At 38.6% G+C, this 27,203-nt stretch overlaps 1 protein-coding gene and 1 long non-coding RNA gene across 2 annotated transcripts in view; one reads left to right on the forward strand and one right to left on the reverse strand.

The window, feature by feature from the left end:
• LOC141404851 (uncharacterized) overlaps positions 1-27,203 on the reverse strand; it is a 312,536-nt gene that overhangs the window by 183,210 nt on the left and 102,123 nt on the right. The window lies entirely within an intron of this gene.
• The window catches only part of Np (serine protease notopleural), a 56,057-nt gene that overhangs the window by 21,428 nt on the left and 7,426 nt on the right, over positions 1-27,203 (forward strand). Inside the window, exons 3-6 of the mRNA XM_073957276.1 lie at positions 22,441-22,598; positions 22,671-24,117; positions 26,156-26,695; positions 26,761-26,938. Coding sequence (XP_073813377.1) covers positions 22,441-22,598; positions 22,671-24,117; positions 26,156-26,695; positions 26,761-26,938 — 2,323 coding nt within the window. The remainder of the gene's footprint in view (positions 1-22,440; positions 22,599-22,670; positions 24,118-26,155; positions 26,696-26,760; positions 26,939-27,203) is intronic.

Raw genomic sequence — 27,203 nt, forward strand, 5'->3', positions numbered from 1 at the left:
CAGTTAGCACTAAGTCAGTTTGTAAAAAAGAAATGTTTATCAGTGAAAAGGTAATATATGTATGTATGTGATACCATACAACATTAACCCTGTGCCCCATCTCGACTATAGCCTTTGCTCACTAGTTTTTAATTGAAATGTCCAAGGTAGCAGTGACGATAAGAAAATATAGTGGCTTCTCATTTTGTCCTCCTTACATATTAGAAAAATCTGCAACATGCCACTTTCGCATCTGTTCTAGGCTTCAAAAACGTTCATACGATATACCTACATATAACATTTTGTTTAACTATACCGCATGTCGTCGGTGTAATGGTTAAGTGTTCCATACGCCATTTGCCCGTTTTGAGATAATCACATTTTAATGTTTTGCGTCACAACTGTGTGGAGCTGACTAAAGCAAATATTTATATTTTTGACTTGAAATATTAATAATAGTATATAGAACATATTTGCAAAAATTTAGAGGAATGTGTATGGGAATATAAAAGTTATAGAGATTTTTTTTTAAAAAAAGAATTTTTGTCGATTTGTTCCATATCCGCACTTATGATACAAATGTGAAATATTGTAAATCACATGGAACAAAGTGACAAAAAAAATTTCCATATTTGCCTCAATGAACTAAATACTTCTAAATCGAAAATTAAAATTCTGATTTTTGAAATGTGTTTTTAAACTTCATAGTTTTTAAAATATTAATTTCGTAACTGAAAAAAGTTTATGCTTTTCCGTCGAGGCGTGGATATCTCGGAAACTAGAGCAGATAGGAGAAAGCCGACTAGAAATTCAGAAAGAGCATACCGGAAAACCCTAGAAACCACATATATCTCAAAAAGTCAAAAATGGCGTATGGAACAATTAAACATGACACCGACGATGTGTCTTTGATTTGTATTCCCGTGACTTTTTTCAAAAAAGTTAAAAATACCACACATGACTAACATTAGGTCAAATTTTTCTAACATCTTCTCTCGCTTATATCACCCCCCCCCCCCCCCCCCCTTCAATTTGCCATAAATTCGACGAGAATAAAATGTCGATTTGTTTGTTTTAGTAATGAAGAAGTATGCGCACTTGTTCTAACCTGTTTATGCTATACTACAGCTCGAATGGTGGTACCTACGTATTAGGTTTCCATAGAACAAAGTGTTGGTAAAATCACATACAAACGCACAACAACATTTCCATGTAGCATTAATATGGAGTTTATATCAAACCTTGTTGTTGCAAAGAAAGTATGGAAGCTCATCCATTTTACTCCGACACAGAGGAATTCAGTATAAATAACAGAGTTAAAGTTGCATTTTGCTACCAGTTTATCTGTAGCCAGATGCACTTTGTGTTTGTGGCAGCATCATCACAAGCGTTAACAACACACCCACCACCAACTTTCAACCAACAGCGTCATCTCTGGCGCAGTTGTAAATGCTACAGCAACCTGTCTCATATTCAATGTTCCACTTTTTTTAGAAAATTTCCAAATAACACATCTCCAGCATTGCCAGTCAGTCAGCCAGGCCAGTCAGCATGATTGCTATTACTGCTGCTGCTGCCGCCGCAGTTGTTGTTCTTGTGGTTTTTGTTTGTTTTGTTATTGTTAAATCAGTGACAGCGGTTTTTTAACTTTCTCTCACGTAATTATCTGATGGATTTCTTATCTTTAGGAACAAAAATACGTTAAACAAAAAAGAGGAAAACAACAACAAGAAAAGGTAAAACCGCACAGTCAGTCAACCAGCCAGCCAGGCATCTAGTCAGCACCATCGTTTAACTTCTTTCATAGTTAAATATGTATGTATTAAATATGTATGTATGTATGTATTTACACTCGCAATGAAATCTCAGTTGATTTTATCTAAACAAATTTCTTCATTTCCCCACAAATTAGACGTATACGGTGGGACTATGTGGTACAGCGCAACAACAATAATAACAAATTATCACTTACTTCACGGTTGAGGTAGTCCCCAATGAGCGAACATGTCTTGCAAATCGTATGGCTTGTGAAGTTTTTGTTGTGTCTTGTTTAGTTCGTGCCCCCTTCAGAAGCAGGTTCACCAAAACAAATTAACCCCGCATACCAGCAGCGTTTATGATTTGACTTGATTCTAGCTTGGAACAAATCACAGCGGCATACAACAAAAAGCAAACTTGCAGTAACGAATCAATTCCATTCTAACGGGACTACGACATACATTTACATAAAGATCAACATCAGAGCACAATCACACACACACACTCAGGCACAGTGCAGTTGTTTGCTGAGACTAATGACTTTGACGGCAACGATGTTGAATTTTGAGCACTGCACATTTTTGTTATTATAGCTTAAAAACATTTACAGGATTCTGGAGGTGGTCTGGTAAAAATCGCCAACTGCTTACCAAGATTTTCTTTTGAAGAACACATATTCGCGCACATTTTCAACATGAAAATGATCTACCAGTAGTGGAGAAAATACTGCTTGTGCCTAAAAAACAAGTTTTGCTTTAATGTTTTCTTCCTCTCTTCTTCAAGTATGGCAAACTTGCTAAACGCTTCCATGTGCAAATACATATCTGTACATCAGCATATGACTCTCTATGACCGTTGTCCGTCCGCCTTTGCGCCCATCTGACTATCTATTTACACTACAAATTGCTTCTTACTTCCAATATTTATTGACTCATTCAACATTTCTTGATAACAGAAAACGAAATGGTCAACCTCATATTGTACGGACAAACCAAACCAACCAAAGTCAGGGCAATCGCGTTTAGATGTGAAAAATGTTGTGCGAAAAGCTTATGGCGTTTAACCCATTCTTAAAATTCGAATTGGGGTATTTACATTTCAAATTTTAATAATAGTATTTACAATATATTTTTTATTTGTTAAACAAAGGGCAATTTGTTTATTGAAAGTTTTGTGAAATTTTGCATTTTTCGCATGCCATTGTTCAGATTAGTTAATTAAATAATGAAGCGTATTATGCTGTAATAAGCCGATAGGTCGGTGAAAGAATTAAAATTTAATATCACAAAAATATACGGTGAAGAAACGAAATGACAAATTTAGTATAGCCTCTAGCCGTACCTATGCCATGAAGCTTTATGGCCTGTTTCACTAAGACGATTCCAATACAAATTCGTTTGAACTACTCCAAACTTCTGTTTTTTGACAAATATTTGAATTGTTTGTATTATGGCAAATGCTCTTTGGTTTCGTGGCACTCAGAAGTTAAGGTAGGTTAACTTAATACTCTAGTAAGCCAACACCGATGATGAGGGTATGACTAAAAATATTATTATATACTAGAAGACCCGGGTCCGCGTTGCTGACCCGTCATTTTATTTTTAATTGCAAATGTTATACAATTAAAAAATAGGTATTTTCTATCTCATTACTTCGGGTCCATTATCAAGAAGGAAGAAGAACCCGAAGAGTCCGATGACGATATGGGTTTCGTTCTCTTCGAATAAACTGGGACATTTCCTTGTTTTAAATTTATCAGCAGATTTTATTTAAAATCTTACCTTTCTCTAACAGTATCATTCGAATTTTCCGCCTAATGATGATGTTTGGGATTAATTATATAGTCTCCGTTCTTATCTTAATCCTAACGCGATCTACTTATAAAAGCTAAAAAATTTAGAGTCTACTCGTAATTCGTCCGATTGGGTATCTTGGTATATTTAGGCTCGGAGATACAACCCCATTGTCTCCCAAAATTAATGCTCAAACCGATATGTTAATTTTTTGCATATATACAGGTATGTGATGGAAAACGATTTCGAGCTTAAAACGAGTCAAAAACGACTGTAGGTGTGATGCATGTACATTTTCCGACATTGAATTGTTTTCGATATCGGTTTCATATTCCATTTTGTTCTATGGAAAAATTGATCAAAAAGACGTGTTATGCAATTCGATCGATAATCGTTTATATTTCTCGTTTTGAAAACGGTCATATTTTTGTGGTCGATTTATAAACGATTTAATGAATTTTGATATTTTTTTAGAAAAAAAAGCTTGAAATTTAAACACGGATATAGAATAGATAAATTTACATTTATTTGCCTTATATTTACTATATTAAGAAAATATTTGATATTTCGATAAAAAAAAAAACACGGATCAAAAATACTTTGAACATGTTTCTTTCCTCTAGATTAGTGAAGACATCCGCTTAATATTTTTTTCACTGTTTGTAAAGTTCTCCTCATGTAATTGGACAAGAATTTCCATACTAAACTTCCATATAGGGCAATTTAAACAAGAACACAAATTTATTTTATTTGTTATTACATTTTTTGGCTTTTGCCATCGCCAAGACTAAAAAGTGTTCTTTATTTATATTTTTCTTCTTTTAACTGGTGATTAGGGATCACCAGTCCGTTTTTTGTTTGTGGGAATTTAATGAAATTGAAACAACGTGGAATTGAAATTCGATGCAGATCCCATCACATCTAAAAACGATTCACTCGTTTTGGGCAAATCGTTTTCATTGCAAATCGATTCGAAATTCATCACATACCTGATAGCGTTAAAAAAGGACTTGGGGAAGCTGCCCCACCTCCTTCGTAATGAATAAGAATATATTTACATTACCACTGCAAACTTTGACAAATGTCTGCAAATTTCATGAAAAACGGATCTCTAGCATTGGATATATAACAAATTCAAAAAAGTGGGCGAAGTCGGGTCTTTAGGTCCCAAAGAAGTTCCTAGATTCTGAGATGCAACCACCATTTATTCGCAAATTAATTTTCTAGCCGATACGTCCAAATTTTTTTTCAAATATAGCGTTTTAAAAAATTAGGGAACAACCGAAATTCATCAAAATATATTTTCTGTATTTTCAACATTGAACATTGTCTGCAAATTTCAGAAAATCCGTTCAGTAGTTTTGTAGATATGACATATTTAAAAGTGGGCGTGGTAGGGTCTTTAGGTACCAAATAAATACGTTAGGTAGGAGACACAAACGCCATTGTCTCGCTAATTTATTTTAATATAGCTTTTTAAAAAAAATAGGGCATAGGGGAGGTACCGCACCCCCACTGAAATTGAAGAAAAAATGTTGAATATTTACACCGGGGGGCAACCCTGTACATTCCCTGAAAATTTCAGAAAAATTGGTTCAGTACTTTGTAGATGTAACATATTTCACATTTAAAAAGTTTTTCATATTTAAAAAGTGGGTGTGGTCTATTTTCATTCCGTAAAAACCTAAGTCGGACTATGACGAACATTTCAAAAAAGAATTATCCAAATCAGTCAAGCCGTTCTAAGCTGATGCAATTACCAACGAACGACATTTGATCTTCATTTATAAAGATTAGTTCCCACGAACATATCCGAGGGAACAAGGGCTATTTTTAGCTCTTTGGGCTTTGTGCTAAGGAGGATGTATACAATCTAATGCGAACAAAAATATGCCACACGATAACTCTCGAAATGGAGCAACCTATTTTGTCCAACATGTCGTCCTCGAAATGCTTTCTCCTAACTTTAAGATAGGTCCCATCGCTCCACTTCTTCGGGGTGCCCACGATAACTTTCGAAGGGATTTGATCAACATCGCAGCATTTCTTCCAGACAAAGGTTAGGTTAGAATGTGGAGTATATCGGTCCACTCCCACACAAAATTTCAACATTATTGATAGAAATGCGAAATGCCTCAGATAGATCAGATAGATAAAAATACGTGAAAATTGTACTTACTTACTTACTTAGCTGGCCCATTACAGAACATTTGTTCTATAGGCCGAACTAAGAAGAGATCTCCAGTCCTCTCTATTTGTTGCTTTGCACACTGGAATACCGCGCCTTGTCATCTCATCATCCACTTGTTTGCGCCATCTATTCCTTGGCCTGCCAATTCTGCGTGCACCGCCATGTGGCATGTATTCATACGCCTTTTTAGCGGGTTCATCATCGCTCATTCTTATGATATGGCCTAGCCAACGCAATCGCTGCATCTCGATACGTTTAACAATATTGATGTCGTTGTATAGCAGATACAGCTCGTGGTTCATGCGACGTCGATATTCACCGTCAACGCAGATTGGTCCGTAGATCTTTCGAAGAATTTTTCTCTCAAACACACCAAGCACTGCCATGTCTGCTTGCGCAAGTACCCAGGCTTCGGAGCCATACATCAGCACGGGTAGTATCAGTGTTTTGTAGAGCGTTATTTTTGTTTGACGAGATGTGGCTTTGTTTTTAAACTGCTTACTTAATCCAAAGTAGCATCTGTTGGCCAATACAATTCTTCTTTTTATTTCACAACTGATGTCGTTTGTTGTGTTGACGGAGGTGCCGAGGTAGACGAAGTCTTTTACTACCTCAATATTATAGGAACCAACTTCCACAGTCGGTCCGAGCTCAATGGACGCATTGCGCGTCGACACCATCAACTTGGTCTTCTCACCGTTTACCGCCAGACCCACTTTAGCAGATTCTCCTTCGACCTTTATAAAGGTATCAGTTACTTCTTTTACTGATCGACCCATGATGTCTATATCATCAGCATAAGCAAGTAACATGTGACTGTTGGTGTAGATTGTGCCACTTCTTTTGACGTTTGCCTCTCGTATAACCTTTTCTAGCAGGATGTTGAAGAGGTCACACGAAAGGCTGTCTCCTTGTCTGAAACCTCTTTTGGTACCAAACTCTTCGGAGAGGTTCTTTCCTATTTTAACTGAGGACCTCGTGTCAGTTAAAGTCATTTTACAAAGCCGGATGAGCTTTGCGGGAATACCAAATTCAGACATGGCTTGGAATACCTTTGAGCGCAGCGGACTGTCGAAGGCTGCTTTATAATCGACAAAAAGGTGGTAGGTGTCGATCTGCATCTCTTGGGTCTTCTCCAGGATTTGCCGCAGGGTAAATATCTGGTCAATGGTGGACTTGCCAGGTCTAAAGCCGCATTGGTATGGTCCAATAATCTCGTTGACCATTGGCTTTAGTCGTTCGCACAATATCCCTGACACGATCTTGTAGGCAATAGGGAGTAGACTTATGCCCCTATAGTTAGAGCATACAGTCTTATCTCCCTTCTTGTGGACGGGGCACAGGATACTCAGGTTCCAATCGTCGGGTACTCGTTCTTCCTGCCAGATGGTGCTAACTAGCTGATGAATACACCTTATCAGCGTGTCGCCTCCGGTTTTGAACAGCTCGGCTGGTAAGCCATCGGCCCCTGCTGCCTTATTATTCTTCAGCCGATTTATTGCTGTATTTACCTCATCTTGGCTGGGCGGTATACATTCAATACCATCTTCTGGGATTGGGACTGTGGTATCTTCGTCGTCTTCGCTGCTATTGGATACCAACAGATTTGAAAAATGTTCTTTCCATATCCTGAGTACACTATCTGTATCAGTTACCAAATTACCTTGCTGGTCTCTACAGGAGGATGTGCCTGTACCAAAGCCATCAGTTTGATGCTTGACTCTTTGGTAGAATTTTCGGGCTTCATTCTGGCTCCTGTACATCTCGATTTTTTCACACTCCCGCTTTTCCATCTCTCTCTTTTTCCTGCGGAAGAGACGTTTCTCCTCTCTCCTTTTCTCCCTGTATCTCTCTCGTGCGCTACGCGTTGCTACGGATTGTAAAGTAGCCTTATATGCCGCATTTTTCTCTTCGGTGGCAGCACGACACTCCTCATCATACCATGGATTCCTTGGTGGAGGTCTCTGGTATCCAAGTATGGATTTTGCGGCTGTTTGCATGGAGTGGGCAATGCTTTGCCATTGCGCTGATATGTTATCGGGATGAGGAGGGCTTTGATTAAGCAATTGGGCTAGTTGAGTGGAATATGCTGTGGCTATCTGTTGTGATTGCAGCTTACCGATGTCTAACTTTCGTGTTGTGTCTGTTCGTACTTTGTTTGCTACGTTTAATCGGGTGCGTACCTTTGCTGCAACAAGGTAGTGGTCCGAATCAATGTTTGCGCCTCGGAACGATCGTACATCCAACACGCTCGATGAATGTCTTCCATCTATCACAACATGATCAATTTGGTTTCTTGTTTTCTGATCTGGAGACAGCCAGGTGCCCTTATGAATATCGAGATGATTAAATCTGGTACTGCTAACTACCATGTTTTTTGCAGCTGCAAAGTCTATCAGTCTCATACCATTGTCAGATGTTTCACTGTGGAGACTGAATTTCCCGACTGTTGGGCCAAAGATATTCTCCTTTCCAATTTTGGCATTAAAATCGCCTAGAATGATTTTAATGTCATGGGCAGGGCAACGGTCATATGTTTCTTCTAAGCGCTCGTAAAATATATCTTTGGTCTGTTCATCCTTTTCTTCAGTGGGAGCATGAGCGCAGATAAAGCTGATGTTGAAGAATTTAGCTTTTATTCGAATTGCAGCAAGTCTTTCATTCACTGGAGTGAAGCTGGATACAAGATGTTTTAGTCTCCGACTAACTACGAATCCACAACCAAACTCATGCTTTACGTCATGGCAGCTATAATACAGTGCGTCACCTTTAGGTGTTGTTGTGACGCCTTTCCCAATCCATCGTATTTCCTGTATGGCAGTAATATCGGTCTTGTACTTTTCAAGTACGTCTGCCAATGCGAAGACTGCACCTTCTCTATAAAGAGTGCGAACATTCCAGGTGCAGATTCGCAGATCATGGTCCTTAAAACGTTTGCGGGGTTCGTCAACTTTAGAGGGGTTTGTTTTTCTTTTCTTTCGTTTTTTCATAGTAGGCTGTTTTTTCTAGGGGAGGGTTACTAACCCGACGCCCAAACCCAAGTTTTTAACGTTCTTATGGGTGAACGCGCGGCACATGTTAGCTCACTACCTTTAACGGGTGTTAAAGGCAGTTCCCCAGGTGACACCACGGGGAGGTCAGTGTCCACTTGGGATGAAAGAGGGACCAAGATAAATCCTGGGCTTTGCCATGTTAAAACCGGTCAGGACCGTTCCTTGGTATCTTCCATCCCCTACGTCACCCACGTGAAATTTGTAGATACCGTAATATGGGACTATACCAAATGATTGACATATACAAAAAATTTTTGGTGATCAAACCTCTGATTCATAGATATGTAATTCGAAGTACTAAATTACATTACACCAAGTTTGTAGGAAATTTTTGAAAGAGTTTAGAGTTATCTTGCACACTAGCCATTTTAGTATGCGCCGCAGGGTTTTTGGAGCTTTTGGGCCATTATCTCAGGAAGTATGTACTTATTCCGGAATAAAATTTACCGTTGTAAAAAAATGTATCTTAAAAATTTCAAACTTTAATCTTTCCGAATTTTGTGTGGGAGGTACCCGAATGAGTGGACCAATATAGTCCATATTCCAACCTGATACATAACTGGGTGAAATAATACAATGTGCAAAGTATGGACCTATCAGAAACTCTCTGCGAGAGTTATCTTACGGTTTTTCCATTTTATTTGGTGTGCGTCCTGTAAAAAAATCAAAACGAGATGAGTTCTTAAACTTCACTTCTTCCGAATTTTGTGTGGGAGATACCCAAGGAGTGGGCAGATATAGTCCACATTCGAACCTGATCTATATCTGGAAGGAATTATACGATGTGCTAAATTTGGATCAATCGATTGCTCCCTTCGAGTGTTATCGTTCACACTATTTAACACCTTCGAATTTAATAAAGTTTGGGCAAAATATTACGAAGAGCAAAATTTGGTTCGAATCGGTTAATCCGTTCTAGAGTTATCGTGTGCACCAGCCAGACGGACGGACATTTCGGTTGTATCAGCATATACCCGAAGGTATAAAAACTCTGTCGCAACCAACTAAAATGACTGATAGGCGCGAATTAAGTATCCTGCGTGGCCGAAATATTGCACATCGTAAAATTTCTCAAAAACTTACATCAAATTCCAAGAAGGTATATAGCGGACAACATCTTCGGGAACCTCCTTCATAAATGACCAAAATGTTGGTGTAAGTACAGTGTTTACAGCAATAAACTATTTTTTAGGAGCTCAAAAAATCCTGCTGTGACCAACTAAATTGACTGGTGGCCACAAGAATTATAGAAAGGAAAGACTGTCTACGGTCCAACATTTGCGCATCATAATATTTCTCTCACACTTAAATCATGTTTCGATACCCCTCCCCTCTCCAAAAATTCAATATTTTCGGGCTACTCGAGAATTGTTTTGAAATTTTCATCCAAGGATGTCTTTGTGCTTCCAATTAGACGATGCAACTTTTTCGTGGGCATGTCAATGATCTAAAAATTCTACGGTGAACAACTAAAAAGGTTGGTTGGCTTGATATGTTACTTACTTACTTAGCTGGCCCATTACAGAACATTTGTTCTATAGGCCGAACTAAGAAAAGATCTCCATTTCTCTCTGTCTATTGCTTCTCTTTCTGGAATACCGCGCCTTGTCATCTCTTCATCAACTTGTTTGCGCCATCTATTTTTTGGCCTGCCAATTATGCGTGCACCGCCAAGCGGCTCATATTTATACGCCTTTTTAACGGGTTCATCATCGCTCATTCTTATGATATGGCCTAGCCAACGCATTCGTTGCATCTCAATACGTTTAACTATATTGATGTCGTTGTATAGCAGATACAGCTCGTGGTTCATGGCTCAATATCTATCTGACAAACATGACTCCCAAAACTAGTTCCACCCCCGCAAAATGGTCAGTGATTGAATCGGTCAGCAAGGTGTCCCACTACACCAACGGTGGATCTTTGGGCTCCAAATTACAACAAACTTTTTTGTAAGGGAAATGCATACATCCCGAAAAAGTTCGTATAAGGCCTAGTCTTGGTACGCTTTGAACTTTTTTGCGAATTTGATTTTTGGGGTTACAACCTTAAATACCCAGACCAACATCACATTTATAGCGGTGGCAAAAATACCCCTTGGAGTAATTAAGTTCGGACTAATCTACAAATAGTAGGTCCCTTTTTATTGAGAAAATATGAGTCGGGGTTCGCTCATGATGTGAGAGACATCTCCCATGTTCTTTCGAGGATGTTAGTGGGAACTTATATACAATCGCAGGACTCAACAATCATAATTATACCCTCAGCATTTATGCTAACGAGGGTATATACACTTTCATACGGGCAAAATGTGCCTCATCGAAATAATGGTTTTAGACCCCAAGTATGTTTGGACGAAATGTGTTTCAGACAATTTGGAGTCGATTGAGCAATGTCCGTCCGTCTGTCTGTCTGTCTGGCTGGCTGGAGCGCACGATAACTCTCGAACGGATGAACCAATTCGGTTCAAATTTTGGCTTTCGTAATATTTTGCCCAAACTTAGTTTAAGTTCGAAGATGGACTATATCGGTCCACTCCTTCCGGTACCTCCCCCACAAAATTCGAAAATGTTCGGAAAATTTGTGTGCACGATAACTCTCGAAGGGAGTAACCGATTTGGTCCATACTTTGCCCATCGTGAAATGTGTACCAGACATAGATAACGTTTCAATATAGACTCCAATGGCCCACTCCTTCCGGTACCTACCACACAAAATTTCGGAAAAGTTCAGTTTAGGGCCATCTCCCGAATCGCTCTGAATTTTGTTTCAGCAACTTGTATTCACTGCTCTCCGTACGACGGTACAAGTTTCATTAGGGTCAAGTCCATACTTCCTGAGAAAATAGCCTGAAAGTGGAAAAAACCCCTATGACACCGTGTGAAGTGGTTGGAGCGCACGATAACTCTCGAACGGATCAACCGATTCGGACCAAAATTTGGTTTTCGTAATATATTGTCCAAACTTAGTTTAAGTTCGAAGATGGGTTATATCGGTCCACTCCTTCAGGTACTTCCTCACAAAAGTTCGAAAATGTTCGGAAAATTTGTGCGCACGATAACTCTTAAAGGGAGTAACCTATTTGGTCCATACTTTACACATCCTAATATATTTGCCAGACATAGATCAGATTTGAATATGGACTATATATGTCTACTCCTTCGGGTACCTTCCGCACAAAATTTCGTATAAGTTCAGTTTTTGTCTGCAAGTTCGAATGTCCAAAAAGGGCCACAAAATTCTGATAAACCCCTGACATAGGCTGAGGGTATATCTCTGTCGGCAAAGCCGACTGATACTTTTTTACTTGTTTTTTTTTTTAATTTTACTAAATTTTACTTAAGAATTAGCAGAACATCAAATTATTTTATTTAGTAATAGAATAGTTCGCGTAGCCACTGAGAACATAGTTGATCATGTTACGGCAACACTTGTAAAAAATATTCACTCAATTAATCTGAAAACGTTAATTGTCTATATGAGACGCTTGGAGCTCCGAAACTGCCTATGGTTTGAAACAAAGTAAACAGTAGAACGTTCAAATTTTTACAACAACTTTAATTTCGATTTCAACAGCATAGCAGTGGGATCACTTTTATTACAGAAAAAAAACACAAGACACGACATATAATAATAATAGCAACAACAAAAACAAGTAAATCATTTAATTATTCTCAGCTCAGCTTTTACCGAAAATGTCTTCAAATTATCATCGGACAGGTTTAATTTGTTAGAGAATGTAAACATTTATTTGTCGTTGAACTACTTAAAATTTAATTGCATCTGAATGGGTTAAAAATAGACAAGGTTCTGCTGCTATTATTGAAACTATCAGTTGAGTGTCCGTCCGTCCGTTCGCCTGTCTCTCTGTCGATTTGTCTATTGCATTTTCTTCATTCACACGGCGGCGAAATGCTTGGAAAGTCAAATCACTTTGCTCTGCAGCAATGTCGGCTATTGGTGTTGCCGTTGTTGTTGTTATAAGTATTGGAGTATTTTAAATATTATATTCTTTTTGGGTCATGCGTCAGTCAGTCAGACCGTTAGCCAGTCAGCCAAACAGTCAGTTAGCCACTCGGCTATTGTGTACGCCACTGAAAGCATAGTCGATGGCTAGTCGTCGTTAATGTTACCAACAAAATAACTAAACGACAATCAATGGCCAAAAACCACCACAACAGATAAAAGCCAAAACAACATCTACGCCAACGTCAAAGCTTAGCTGTTGCAGAGCAGCAGCGTAAGAAATGCTGTGCAGTCGTGTACTGTCCAGTTGTTGGCATTCTCCACCAACATACGTATGTAGCTGACGCGCCTGCGCAGTTTGTATTGCTGTCGATTTTAACGACTTCAGTCACTGTCAATTGGTGTTGGTGCCATTGGCGAGAATATTTTCAATGTTTTGTTTGTGGATCCGTCCACAGTTGTTGTTTTTACTGCCTAGTGGAGAATTTGAATATATGGGAATATGGGTTCTTTGGCATACAGGGCCCTCTTAGACAATGGTATCGCTTGTTTTGTTTTTGTGGGTGACTTACTAACTGACTGACTGACTACCAATCGACCGCACGATTCATCGACCAAGTGTAATATTGGTTGTTTGTCGCTGCTGTTGGTGGTGGTGGTGACAGTGACGGTGTCAGTGCGGTGGTGCTGGTGTTTGTCACAATGAAAGTAGGTCGCGTGCTGTTTCACTGTCTCACATATTCCGAATATCTATCCGTGCTTCCTTATAATTCCGCTGCCATCAGTTTTCAATGTTTAGTTCGATGGTCTGTCGGTCGTTCGTTCGACTGGTTGGTGGGTCGGTCGTTCTCTGTGCCACCAGAGGTATGTGTGTCGTCATGTAAGTTTTCACGTTTATTTTTCTGATGGTTGATGAAATGAAAACAAAGTCTTTTAGCTACGAATGCAACTTCATTGAACATTGGAACGTTTGCGGTTTCTGTCGACGACCCCCTCTTCTCTGCCGCCACGGTCGACGCTGTCACCTTCATTTTCGCAAACTTTGATGCCAAAACGTTTTGGTCTTCTTTGTTTGTGTGTGTGTTTATTTCTTCTTCTACAAGATAAGCATTTTATTAAAAACTTTTGATTTTTTCCAGATTCCATTGTTAAGACCAAATAAAAAATAAACAAACTGAAGTACGGCGAACTTCATTACGTTTCCCTTTCACTTATCCAAGCCTTTTTTATTTTCTTATGGATGCTAATTGCCATTGAGTTTTATTTCATTTTATGAACTTTTCGAATGTATTTTCTCGTGGAGTTTTCTTTGTTTGTTTTGCTTCTAAACATGTTACCACCATCAATGATGACTGACATCTGCACTATTTGTCGGTTAGATTTAATAGGCCACAATTGAGAGCAGATTGACGGGTAGCGTGTGTTAGGTTTTTTTTCTTTTTTTAATTTCAATGGCATCATATGATCTCCTATTTTCTTTTTATAATTATATTGGAAACAAAAAGTGTAGACGTATACCACAAAATAGAGTTGAAATTAAGGAGTTAGAATTAAACATGACAATATAACCTTATACTTAGGCAATGATAAAAACGATATCTTAGTAATCCATTGAACCTGAAAACTGATGACACGTTCAACATTTCCACCTGATGTTTTTCAAATAATTTTCTCACATCAATATTTTATTTCCTGAGGTTTCTCTTTTATCTTCTGATTGTCGATATGACTGCGGTACCTTTTAGGAGCCAATTTCTGGAGGGTTTTGAAATTCTCTGCAATTCCAAACATATTTTAGATTAAATTTCTGAAAATATTCAGGGAAGCGTATGATCACACTTTATTTATTCAATGACCTGATTGCAAGACACCTGTGATTGTCCGCTTGCCTATGCGCGTGAAAGTAGATTTCCAAGTAGATTCACAAGTGCTACGATATAGAGAATTCCGACTTTCGTATATGGACAGTGACCAATAACAAAAACAAATTTCTTTTCCCCAAAAATTATATATTTAAATTTGATTTGGATTAAAGAGCACAATTGTTGAACTTTTGCGGAGGAGCTACCTGAAGAAATGAACCGACATAGTCCATTTTGGAAGTCATTCTTTTCATTTTAGTTGAACATCGTAGGATCTTTTAGATGTAGACCATGGCTTTGGCCTTGGCCTTGCCGCGAAAAAATTATACCACTCCAATCAGGTCTACCTTCAAAACAAAACAAAAATTAAAAACTTAAGCGAATATTTTAGACTTTTGTGAGAGAAGTACAGGAAGGAGTTGTATGATATATCAAATAGTAGTGTACCTTCGAACTTAATTTAAGTTTGTGAGAAACATTACGATGTGCAAAGGTTGGACCAATGTGTGTCGCTCTTTATTCCGCCCACCGACCATTTTTATTAATCGCCGTAGGATATTTTAGGAAGTATTTACTTGCCCACAATAAAATTGATATCACTGTAAACATGACCGCAAGGACTACCTTCGCTAAAAATTAAAAAAAGGTCCTCGAACAGGTCTTTAAAAGCGAAAACATTTAACTTTGTGGGGAAGGTATCGAAAGTAGTGGGCCGATTGAGCCATCTTCGAACTTAATCTAAGCTTGGACAAAAAGAATACCATATTCGACCCTGATCTAGAAACAAATGTTCGACCAAATCTTCGGTACCTGGAGGTGTTATCCCATTTAGAGGTACGTTTAGAAGCAATTTTACCATGTGCAAAGATTCTGCCTAATCAGATAATCAATTCATAAGTAATAGTGCTTCTTAATCAATTTATTTGGTGCCGGTATAACTATAAGAGCTGTTGGGCCATTAGTTCAGGAAGTATAGACTTACTTGCCTTCTGTAAGAAAATGTAAACGAGGGTGATATCCGAAAGAGTAAGCCGATGTAGTCCATGTTCGTATCAGATCTATAATCAAATTTTGTACTCTATCGGTTGATCCGCTCAAGAGTTATGGTGCGCATAATTTTAGAGATGATTTTGAACTGTTGTGGGAAAGATACCGGAAGCAATGGATTAATATGGGCCATCGTAAAACTTGATTTAACCTTGGACAAAATATAACGAAGACCAAATTATGGACCAAGTCGGTTTATAGGTTTTAGAGTTGTTGTGCTTTCCAGAAGGACAGACGGCTAACCCGACATCAAATTGTCTGAAACGGATTTCACCCAAACATATGAACTTAGACTCCATTATTTCGAGAAGTTTTATATGGTTGAAATACTCAGGAAAGGTCGCCAACATTATGCTGGTAGCGTTAACGAAAGTTGTCGTACGCTCCATTTTAGCGTAAAAGTTTTAACTTTTGTGCGAGAAGATATCGGGTGCCTTACGGTCCATCTTCGAGCTTCATTTAACATACTTGGTATCTAAAACCATGAAAATGAAAATGATCGTGTCAAAATGAAAAGGGTCTTATCAGACGTTAGTCTAAAGGTTGAGGGTACAATGAACCTTTTTTCTGTAGAAAGTTGTTTATTGAAATCTTAGGTACATTTTTATAGTTGACTGTATCCTTAATTTTGGGTCGGTTCGGTATCTGAGGACCAAAATCGGAGAAAAAATATAAAAAATTAATATTTTCAAAAGTTGTTTGCTTTTTTCACCTTTAAGAACCTTTCATAGACATTTGGCATGTTCCAGAAAGTTGGTTACTATATCATAGACAAATTGTCGTATAGACAAAGAAATACTCAAGTTATGTGCTGTCAACCGACTCAAACAGAAACAAGTGAGCCAAGGCTATAGTCGGATCGGGGCCGACTATGTGATACCCTACACCACTACCTCTGGTCATAAGCTTTTGACCTGACGTCTTCATTAACACAGGTCAATTTTGTTGAAACGTATTTAAGTGCATCGTCAGTACAACTCAAATAAAAACCAGCAAGGAAAGGACCAAAGTCGGGCGGGGCCGACTATATGTTACCCTACACCACTGCGAATATGTAAAATATAAATCGGAGCTATATCCAGATCTAAACCGATTTTGATATAATTTGGCACATTTATTTCCAGACCGAATTCAGTCACACATTCCAAATATCATTGAAATCGGAAATATATAGCGTGTTTGGTACAGAAAATACGTAAAATCGGCCGAAAATATATATGGGAGCTATATCCAAATCTGAACCGATTTCTATATAATTTGGCACACTTATTTCTGGACCAAATTCAGTCAAACATTCCAAATTTCATTAAAATCGGACGTATATAGCGTGATTGGTGCAGCACATACGTGAAATCGGGCGAACATATATATGGGAGCTATATCCAAATCTGAACCGATTTCGATATAATTTGGCACATTTATTTTTAGACCAAATTCAGTCACACATTCCAAATTTTATCGAAATCGGACATATATAGCGTGTGTGGTACAGAAAATACGTCAAATCGGTCGAAAATATATATGGGAGCTATATCCAAATCTGACCCGATTTCTATATAATTTTGCACACTTCTTTGTAGACCGAATTCAGTCAAAATTCAAAATTTCATCAAAATTGGAGGTATATAGCGTGTTTGGTGCAGCAAATACGTGAAATCGGGCGAAAATATATATGGGAGCTATATCCAAATCTGAACCGATTTTCACCAAAAGCAATAGCGTTCTTCCTATGGCTAAAAAAGTTGTAATCCCCAATTTTCAGCTGAATCGGACAAAAAATGCGACCTGTACGTTGCGAACAAAAATACATGGACAGACGGACAGACAGACAGACGGACGGACGGACGGACATGCATAAATCGACTCAGAAAGTGATTGTATTTATATCCCCAAAAGGAACTATGGGTCTATTTCGTTTCCTTTTGTATGTTACATACAAATGCACAAAGACATAATACCCCTTACCACTGTGTGGTGTAGGGTATAAAAATGGAAAAGTGGGATGTACGCCAACCATCAATAGGCTTCTTTCTCTGTGAGACCCCCATCAACCCCCAAAATTTCGTGAGGATCCAATCAAAATTCAGACCTGTATGTGATTGCACAAAAAATGGAAAATGGGATGCATTACCAACTAATGCGATGTATCTGTTGTTTGACCACCTATGACAACCTACTTCACATCGTTGTAAAGGTGATATTTTCTACTTTCTTTGTATGGTACTCATTTTGCTTTCGATATACCTCTTACAGAAAAGAGATATTCGCTTTGAAATAAAACGTTGACTTTTTCTCCAAATAAGTTTTTTGCCCATTCCGACCCCTGAATATTATCTGACCATCACCAAAATCAATAGACTTTTTTCTCTGTAGGACCCCCAATAACCTCAAAATTTCGTGACGATCCGATCAAAATTGCGACCTGTAGCGTGATTACAAAAAATGGAAAAATGGGATGTATTACCGACTATTGCGATATCTCCGTTATTTGGCCACCTACGCCAACCTGCTTTACATCATTGTAAAGATGGGATTTTCTACTTTCATAGACAGACTTTGCTTTTGGAAAGTCGCCAACCAAAGCTGTGATATTCGTCATAATAACTAAAATCCCAAAAACTAAAAGTTATGTTTAATTTGCGGCTATAGCGATATCTTCGTTGTTTGGCCACCTACGACAGCCTTCTTTACATCGTTAGAAAGGTGATATTTTCTACTTTTATTAACAGGTTTTGTTTTTGGTATAACCCTTATGGATGCTTTGGAAAAAAGGTTGACTTTTTCTACAAATAAGTTTTTTGCACATTCCGACCCTTAATATTATCCGACACCCTCCCCACATAGTGGTGTATGGTATAAAAACTCAAAATTGCTCGAAGGCGATTTTGGGGGAAAATGGAAAGATTTTCTTCTATATTTCTATCTGAGGATGTAGATTTCGTCAAAAACTAACCCCATACAATTTTTGCATTTTTAAATGAGTTGTTCTGTCAACAAACTCAATGTTAACAACATTGGTGAGAGCATTTCTTTGTCTATACACTTCATTTGTCTATGCTAATATCTTGGCTACATAATTGTAGTTGATTGTTTTCTTAAATATAGAACGACTTAGTATCTGTGGACCAGAACCAGAGAAAACAAGACAAACCCCCCTATGTAAGAACCGTTTATACAGAGTTCGTACTTCTAAAAAGATGTTTATTGAGATCTGAGGTAAATTTTTGTAGTTGGTTGTTTGCTTCAAATTTGATCGGTTTGATATCTGTAGACCGAAACCCGATCAACAATTTTAAAAGAAATTTGACCATGGCGATTTTGACCTTGCAGATGAAGTTTGATGTATTTTATGTGTTCCCAATTTCTGTTCTTTAAGAAAATATCTACAACTTTTCCTCTGAGAGTAAATCAAATTTCTTGGAAGATATGATCCTGATAAAATTATCCCTTTTGTCCTCAAAGCCTCAAACCTTTGAAGGCCTATAATCGATTCAAATTTTGGCTTTCGTAATATTTTGCCCAAACTTAGTTTAAGTTCGAAGATGGGCTATATCGTTCCACTCCGTCCGGTACCTCCACCACAAAAGTTCGAAAATGTTCGGAAAATTTGTGCGCACGATAACTCTTGAACGGAGTAACCGATTTGGTCCATACTTTGCCCATCCTAAAAAGTGTACCAGACTTAGATAATGTTTCAATATAGACTCAATCGGTCCACTCCTTCGGGTACCTCCCACACCAAATTTCGGAAAAGTTCAGTTTAGGGCCATCTCTCGAATTGCTTTGTTTTTTGTTTTAGCAATTTGTATTCACTGCCCTCCATACAACGGTACAAGTTTCATCAGGGGCAAGTCCATACTTCCTGAGAAAATAGCCTGAAAGTTTCAAAAAATCCCTATGACACCGTGTGAGGTGGTTGGAGCGCAAGATAACTCTCGAACGGATCTGCCGATTCGGTCCAAAATTTGGCCTTAGTAATATGTTGTTCAAACATAGTTTAAGTTTGAAAATAAGCCAAATCGGTCCACTCCTTCAGGTACCTCCCCCACAAAAGTTCAAAAATGTTCGGAAAATTTGTTCATATGGTAACTCTTGAAGGGAGTGGCCGAATTGGTCCATACTTTACACATCCTAATATATTTACTAGATATAGATCAGGTTCAAATATGGACTATATTTTTCCACTCCATCCGGTACCTCCCACACAAAATTTCGGATAAGTTCACTTTAAGACCTGGTATCGAATCACTTTGATTTTTGTTGAAGCAAATTGCATTCGCTGCCTCAATTACGATGGTAAACGTTTTTTCAGGGGCAAGTCCATACTTCTTGAGCAAACATCCCGAAGGGTTTAAAAACCCCCTATGGCACCATATGTGGCTGTCGGAGAGCACGATAACCGATTTGGTCCAACATTTGGTCTTTGTCATATTATATCTAAACTTAGTTTCATGAGGCAATACCGGTCTACAAATTCCGGTAATTCTCCCCGATATTTAAAACATTTCACTAAAATGCTAGGACGATATTACTTGAATGGGGCAACCAATTTGGTCCAAACTTTGGATCTCCAAATATTTTGTCAAAATTTAGTTTAACTTCTAAAATGGTCAATATCGGTCCTCCCTAAGGATACCTCCCCACAAAAGTTCAACATTTGTGTCTTAGTTCAGTTAATTCCTAATCCATATTTTTGTCGGCAAGTTCAAATGTCCAAAAAGGGCCACAAAATTCTGAAGAGACCTTAAATACATTTGATCTGTCCGTAGGTGAAAGTTTCACTTCACATTGGCTGAGGGTATATATCTGTTGGCAAAGCCGACTGACACTTTTATACTTGTTGTATTCTATCCCACTGCGGTGTCAGAATATGCTTAATAAAACATGACTCAAAAATTGCACACAGTGTAATATATAATTGTTCCACAAACATCCGAGAAGGGATATGGAAGCCTAATTATCTCTTATCAATGAGTGCACCCTGATTCATAATAGCTCAATGATATGGGACCTACTTAAGACACCACTTTGTAGAGAAGTTTTACATGGATGAATACACAGGAGATGTCACCAAATTTACACTGAGGTTGATGTTGCCTGCCCTGAGAATCAAAGCCGGACAGTCAGCTTGCAAGGCGGATGTACATAGCATTGCACCATGGTACTCATATATTGTGGTGATGTTTCGAAGGTTAGGAATCTGAGGTATATATTTTTGATTTTGGAGAGATTATTTTTGTTTTCATTACGTAGCGGATATTTTAATTAAGTTTCAACGTAAAATAACTTAAGCTGTGCTGTTTTTACATTCCCATCAATTTAAGTGCCCTACAAAAATAGTTACATATTTTGTAAACCAATATCTGAAAGATTTCTGAACTCACATTAAATCAGTACGCACCAGAAAAACATAAAAAAGGATTATAAACAAAAATATTCAAAGCCATTCAAAAACCACCAAAAACCTATGCAGACTAAAAACAATGTCCGGCACTGTTAAAACATAAACATAAAGATGAATAAAAATTTAATGCTGGAATCATCAAACCATTTTAAGTTCTCACAATGCTCACCTAGTAGTACCATTGTCCCACGCCCTTCTTAAATGTTTTCCAAAGTCACTAGTAAATACTCCTTTTACATCGTTAATAAGCCCAAATTGATTAACAATGATTGATGGTGTTCTTAAATTTCGTTTGGAAATCCGATTATTGTATATCATTACCCATTTAATTCACCAAAGCCACGATAATAATTCCACACTTTATGTGGTGCTTTTTCGCTCATTAATTTACAAACAAAACGGTTTGTCTTGTTCATAAGTTCTTAAAATCTCCATACATTTCAATGACCCTTTTTTAAGAAGTCGAAAAAGCCAGCCAGGATCAGTTACTTTAAGAAATGTGATATACGTCAAATTTACGATATGAAAAGGGGATTTAAAAGTTGAATACAAATCGTAAATCGTGTAAACTGTTTTCAAACCAAGTAAACGATAGCCCCAAATGGATTGGTCAAGACATTAGTGTTCTTTCATTCGCTCATTCGGCACAAGCTTTTACATAGCATAACAACACCCGGACGGCCGATAAGACCAACACAATGACAAGCAAATGATTTGTGGAGCTGGATAGCATGGCAGCGTATTTACACGCAACGTAGAGGAAGAAGCTGAAAAGACAATGATGGTTGGTCAGGCTTTTGCCGTTGAGTGACCGCATTTTGAAGACCTGCCACTCTACCGGCAATAAGAAGAAAATCACAGAAAGAGGCAGTTATTTGGCTGGATGAAGCGGCCAACACCGACCACCGACTGCTTTCCACAATCCAATCTATGCTAGAGGAGGAAGTCATTTAGAATTTATTACGTTAATTATATGAAATTACTGCCATCACCACCAACCATCACCTGGTTAGGGGAGAAGATGAACAAGAAAACGACAAGAAGAAGATATTAAGATACCAAAAACAAAACACAACCCAAATACCACTGAAAATAGTGGAGATCTCCACACACCAATGACCACAAACCATGAAATTCGCATAAGATAAAAATTAATAATAATTTCCCACCACCTCTTGGCGTAGCGACAGAAGGCTAGGGAGGAAATGAATTGTTATGTAAAAGTAAAGAAAACTTTCTAAATTTTAACGCATCACGCATTCAAAAAACAAAAAAAAAAACAATGGAAAATAGCTTGTCACTCAAATAATAGAATGAAATCAGGTCATTCCAATTTAACTCATATTGTTCTGTCTAACATGAAAAACCTCTTCATCTTCTATTTTAGTTCAATCTGGCAGAAATATACGACATTTACCCTGCATAGTGAGAAAGTCCGGACGTTCTGGAGTGTGCATGTTCGCTATTGATTGTATCAAACAGAATGGAACACATCTGGGCACCTGTATTGATCGTTTTTATTTTGGATCTTGTTGTGACATTAAGGTGAAGAAACGGTTTTTGTGACAAGACAAATCATGAATTGTTAGTAAACTCATTTCTTCTTTTTTATTGCAGGATGAAGGTTCACTATTTGCTCCTGAGATTGGTGATAACAACATAGATCAAAACACCATATCGCATCATTATACCTCAGAATCCACGACAATGCCCACCAGTGCTTTATTCAAATTGACCACATTGGCACCCCACACCGACAGTAGTACAACATTACAGCAGTCGCAAACCGATTTGACTCAAATATCGAACATCGTAACCCAGAGTATGGCTTCAGTTGCATCCACGCAACAACATACCCGCAGGCCGGTTATCACACAAACAAATGCAACAACAGCGATAAGTTCCACGAAGCCCAGTACAACGAGCACAGCCAAACCTCCGCAATCCACCACCCATAAACAGTCTCATTTTGTGATTAGGACAACAGCTAAACCAACTAAAGGTACAACCGGAGCCGGTGGTGGTGGAAAACCTTTGTATAACACAACAACAAAGAAAAAGAAAATTACTACCACGACAACAACAACAACCACTACAACTACAACACCACGGCCAATTCTCACAACAACAGCCAGTAGCAAAGTGGAACAAGATGAATTGCTGACGGAAGTTACCACGCCACCCACTAAACTTTTCACATTCCAAACTGTGGAAACCACTGTGGCAACACCCGCCGAACCCACCAAGTTAATGGAATTTGTTACCACCCAACGGATTGTGCCACAAAAAACAACAAAGCCACCGACACCACAATCTACTGCCAGCACAACAATAGCCCACAATACAACTTCAACAGCGACGACAACGGCAGCACATAGACCCATAACGAAACCCAAGCCACAAACCAGTCGAAAACCAAGCACCACCAAGAAACCTCAACACAGCAAGAGAACAACGGTCAAACCAACGAGCAAGCCATTACCCACAACTATGGCTGATCAAACAAAGCATCAAAACAAGACAGCTTCAACAACCACCTCCACCACCAGCTCAGCCACAACAATAAATCTAAGTACAACAACAGCAAATGCCACAATAACCAAATATCCCGGAGGATATAGACCCAAACCGACAGCCACCGCCACAGTTACCAAGGTACCCAGACCAACAACGTCTTCGTTTAAACCCAGACCTAAACCAACAACTACCATGGCCACAGACGAACTCACCACCACAACAACGGAAGCAACCAAAAAGGTACCAGAAATATCGACTACATCCACCAGTTCAACATCCAGCACCACCACCTCAACTACTAGCACGACGACTACAACAAAGAAACCTCACAGCACAACTAAGAAAACTACAACAACAACGACAACTACAACCAAACCACCAAAGATTCAAAGTACCGATGCACCCGTGGTTATTTCCACCACTCAAAAACCAGGCTTGGTGACATGGACTAACATTGATGCAGAACCTTCAGATCCCAACAAAGCTTCGGGCACAGATTGGATTCCAGTAACCACATCGGGACCCAGTGTCACGAACAAAACCGAAGGTAAGAAATGAAGGGACAGCAACGTTAAAGAGTTTATAACTAAAAAAACAACACAGGGAGCAAAAGTCATTCTAGGAAAGAAAAATTATTGACAGGGAATTCGCAAACCACACGGTGGGATTCAACCTGTGACAGTGACCCGAAAGTAACGGACATTACATTCATATAGGTATCTTTAAAGTTATGTCAAATTGAGCAAAAACAAGTAAAAAAGTATCAGTCGGCTTTGCCGACAGATATATACCCTCAGCCTGTGTATATTGAAACAATTTTTTTCTAAAATGTTGATTAGGATTAAAGATGGACCGATATGGCTTATCTTCAAACTTAAACTATGTTTGGACAAAATATTACTAAGGCCATATTTTGGACCGAATCGGCAGATCCGTTCGAGAGTTATCTTGCGCTCCAACCACCTCACGCCGTGTCATAGGGGTTTTTTGCAACTTTCATGCTATTTTCTCAGGAAGTATGGGCTTGTCCCTGATAAAACTTGTACCGTCGTATGGTGGGCAGTGAATACAAGTTGCTAAAACAAAAATCGAAGCGATTCGAGAGATGCCCCTAAACTGAACTTTTCCCAAATTTTGAGTGGGAGGTACCCGAAGGAGTGGACCTTTTGAGGCCATATTGGAACCTCATATTACTCTGGTAGAAAGTTTACGCTATACACATTATGGACCAAATCGGCCACTCCCTTCAAGAGTTATCGTGCGTACAAACTTTCCGAACATTTTCGAACTTTTGGGGGGGAGGTACCGGGAGGAGTGCACAGATGTAGCTCATCTTCGAACATAAACTAAGTTTGGGCAAAATATTACGAAAGCCAACATTTGAACCGAATCGGTTCATCCGTTCGAGAGTTATCGTGCGCTCCAGCCAGCAGGACAGACAGACGGAGGGACATGGCTAGATCGACTCCAAATTGTCTGAAACACATTTCGTCCAAACATACTTGGGGTCTAAAACCATTAATTCGATGAGGCACATTTTCATCGTATCTTTAGCCTAAAGGCTGAGGGTATAAAAACTATGTAGGAAAATTTTTCTTGGTCCTTCCTGGGATATTATAAAAATATAGTTAGACTCCGATTGTCTGAAAGTTGTGTCTGTTCCAGAACTGGAAGAATTTACTAATTTTTACCTTTTTCGATATCATAAAGTAAACACTGTTATCATATTAAAAAAATTGTTGATTCTTGCAGTTCCGGAACAGCCATAAATGTATTAAATTCCATACAAAATTTTGTTCGAATATCTTCAAAATTTATACCATCCATAGCTCGGTGCGCATTATATTAGTAATAATCCGGGGAGGGATTAGAGAGTAGAAGTGGCAAGCAAACGGTCGACAGTCAAAATATCGTTCTAATTATTTTGGTAAAGCATATTTAATGTCGGGCACTAAAAGCTGTATTTTATGTTATGTGTCGCCAATTATTTAAAATATAACGGATTTGGAGAACGACCTAAAATAGCTTTACGACAACTGTAAACAGTACAAATCATAGTTTGCCAGTTCTAGATTAAAGTTAACGAAATTTGCTAACTCTGTACCAAACTATGCCATAGATTAACCACAGTGGACTTAGAAAACACAAAGCGATTTTTCAAAAAATGAGGAGGTATAAACAACCTACTATTAAATAAGAGATTATTACACTAACATCAGCGCAAAATAGAATTTGCAAATAATAACACACGCGTTGAAGATTAACAGTTGTAACACTCTCTTTGCCGATGCTCAGCATTTGCAAATCTCACATCACAATTCAAATTTTATCAAATTTGCGTACAAAATTTATACCATATAAGTTTACACAATTTTAAAAGTTAGGGGCACAGAACTCCTAAAAAATAGAATGAGCCTGTTTCATGAAGAAAATGTAGTTTAGACCAGACCGTCGAAGTGGCCTACTCTGGCTAAGAGAATGTTCGCTAAGATATGTGACAATTTCTCGTTCTTCTTTCCAACCTAATCACCTCTAGAATTTATAATTTAAATTTTATTTACCCACATTTGTTAACCCTTTTACAGAACCTAACGACTTAAATAAATACGAGGAACTTGGTGTCTCGGTATCCACCAGTATTAGTGCTGTGGTGAATAACAATACCGTGTTTGTGTTACCGCCACAAAAACCGATTATTTTCCAATCATCGTCTAGTACATCGACCTCGACAACATCGACGACTCGCAAGCCTACCACAACAAGTAGCAGTACAACAACAACGACAACGCCCAAACCTACCACCACCACCAGCACAACAACGACAACACATAAACCTACCACTCAATATACCACCCCAACAACGTCAACAACACGGAAACCCACCACACCCTCAACAACAACAACCACATCCACTACCACCACAACAACAACTCCTAAACCCATTCCCTCAACAACGCCACCAGCTTCCATCACCGATTCACCATTTGTTGCTTCATCCATCACACCACCACAACCCCCAGCCACAGATATACCAATTGTTGATCTATTCACGACCGAAAGTCCCGAAAGTCTGGCAGTGAACGTCTCAATAACGAACAGTTTGGAAGGTGTTGACTATCGACAAGGTAATGATGGCCAAGTAGCAGTTAAACTAGAGTTTAATCAAAATTTTTGTTTCACGCAATTTCAGTTTGCGGTAGAAGAATGTTCCCCGAACCACGCATTGTTGGCGGTTCCAATGCTGCCTTCGGGCGCTGGCCATGGCAAATATCGCTGAGACAATGGCGTACCTCAACCTATTTGCACAAGTGTGGAGCAGCTTTGCTAAATGAAAACTGGGCTATTACAGCGGCTCATTGTGTTGACAAGTAAGTATTATTCGGAGAAGGGGATATGAGTTATCACAAGAGGAACTATTGATAGGAAGATTTGTACATCATCAGTCTGAAAAACGCATGTCAGTCAGTCCATCTTAACCCTATAATCACGATTCAGGTATCCAATTGTATCGGATCGTCTATTGATCGCCTATTGATCTTGGTGATGGACCGATGCTATTAAAATTATTCCAAAAGAAAAGTCTGACAATGAAAGCAGAAAAATTTCAGCTTTATAATGAATAATTCAAAGTAG

The sequence above is a fragment of the Musca autumnalis genome, unplaced genomic scaffold (assembly GCF_047663935.1).
Source record: "Musca autumnalis isolate F117 unplaced genomic scaffold, ASM4766393v1 scaffold_5, whole genome shotgun sequence".
In the NCBI taxonomy this organism is placed as follows: Eukaryota; Metazoa; Arthropoda; class Insecta; order Diptera; family Muscidae; genus Musca; species Musca autumnalis.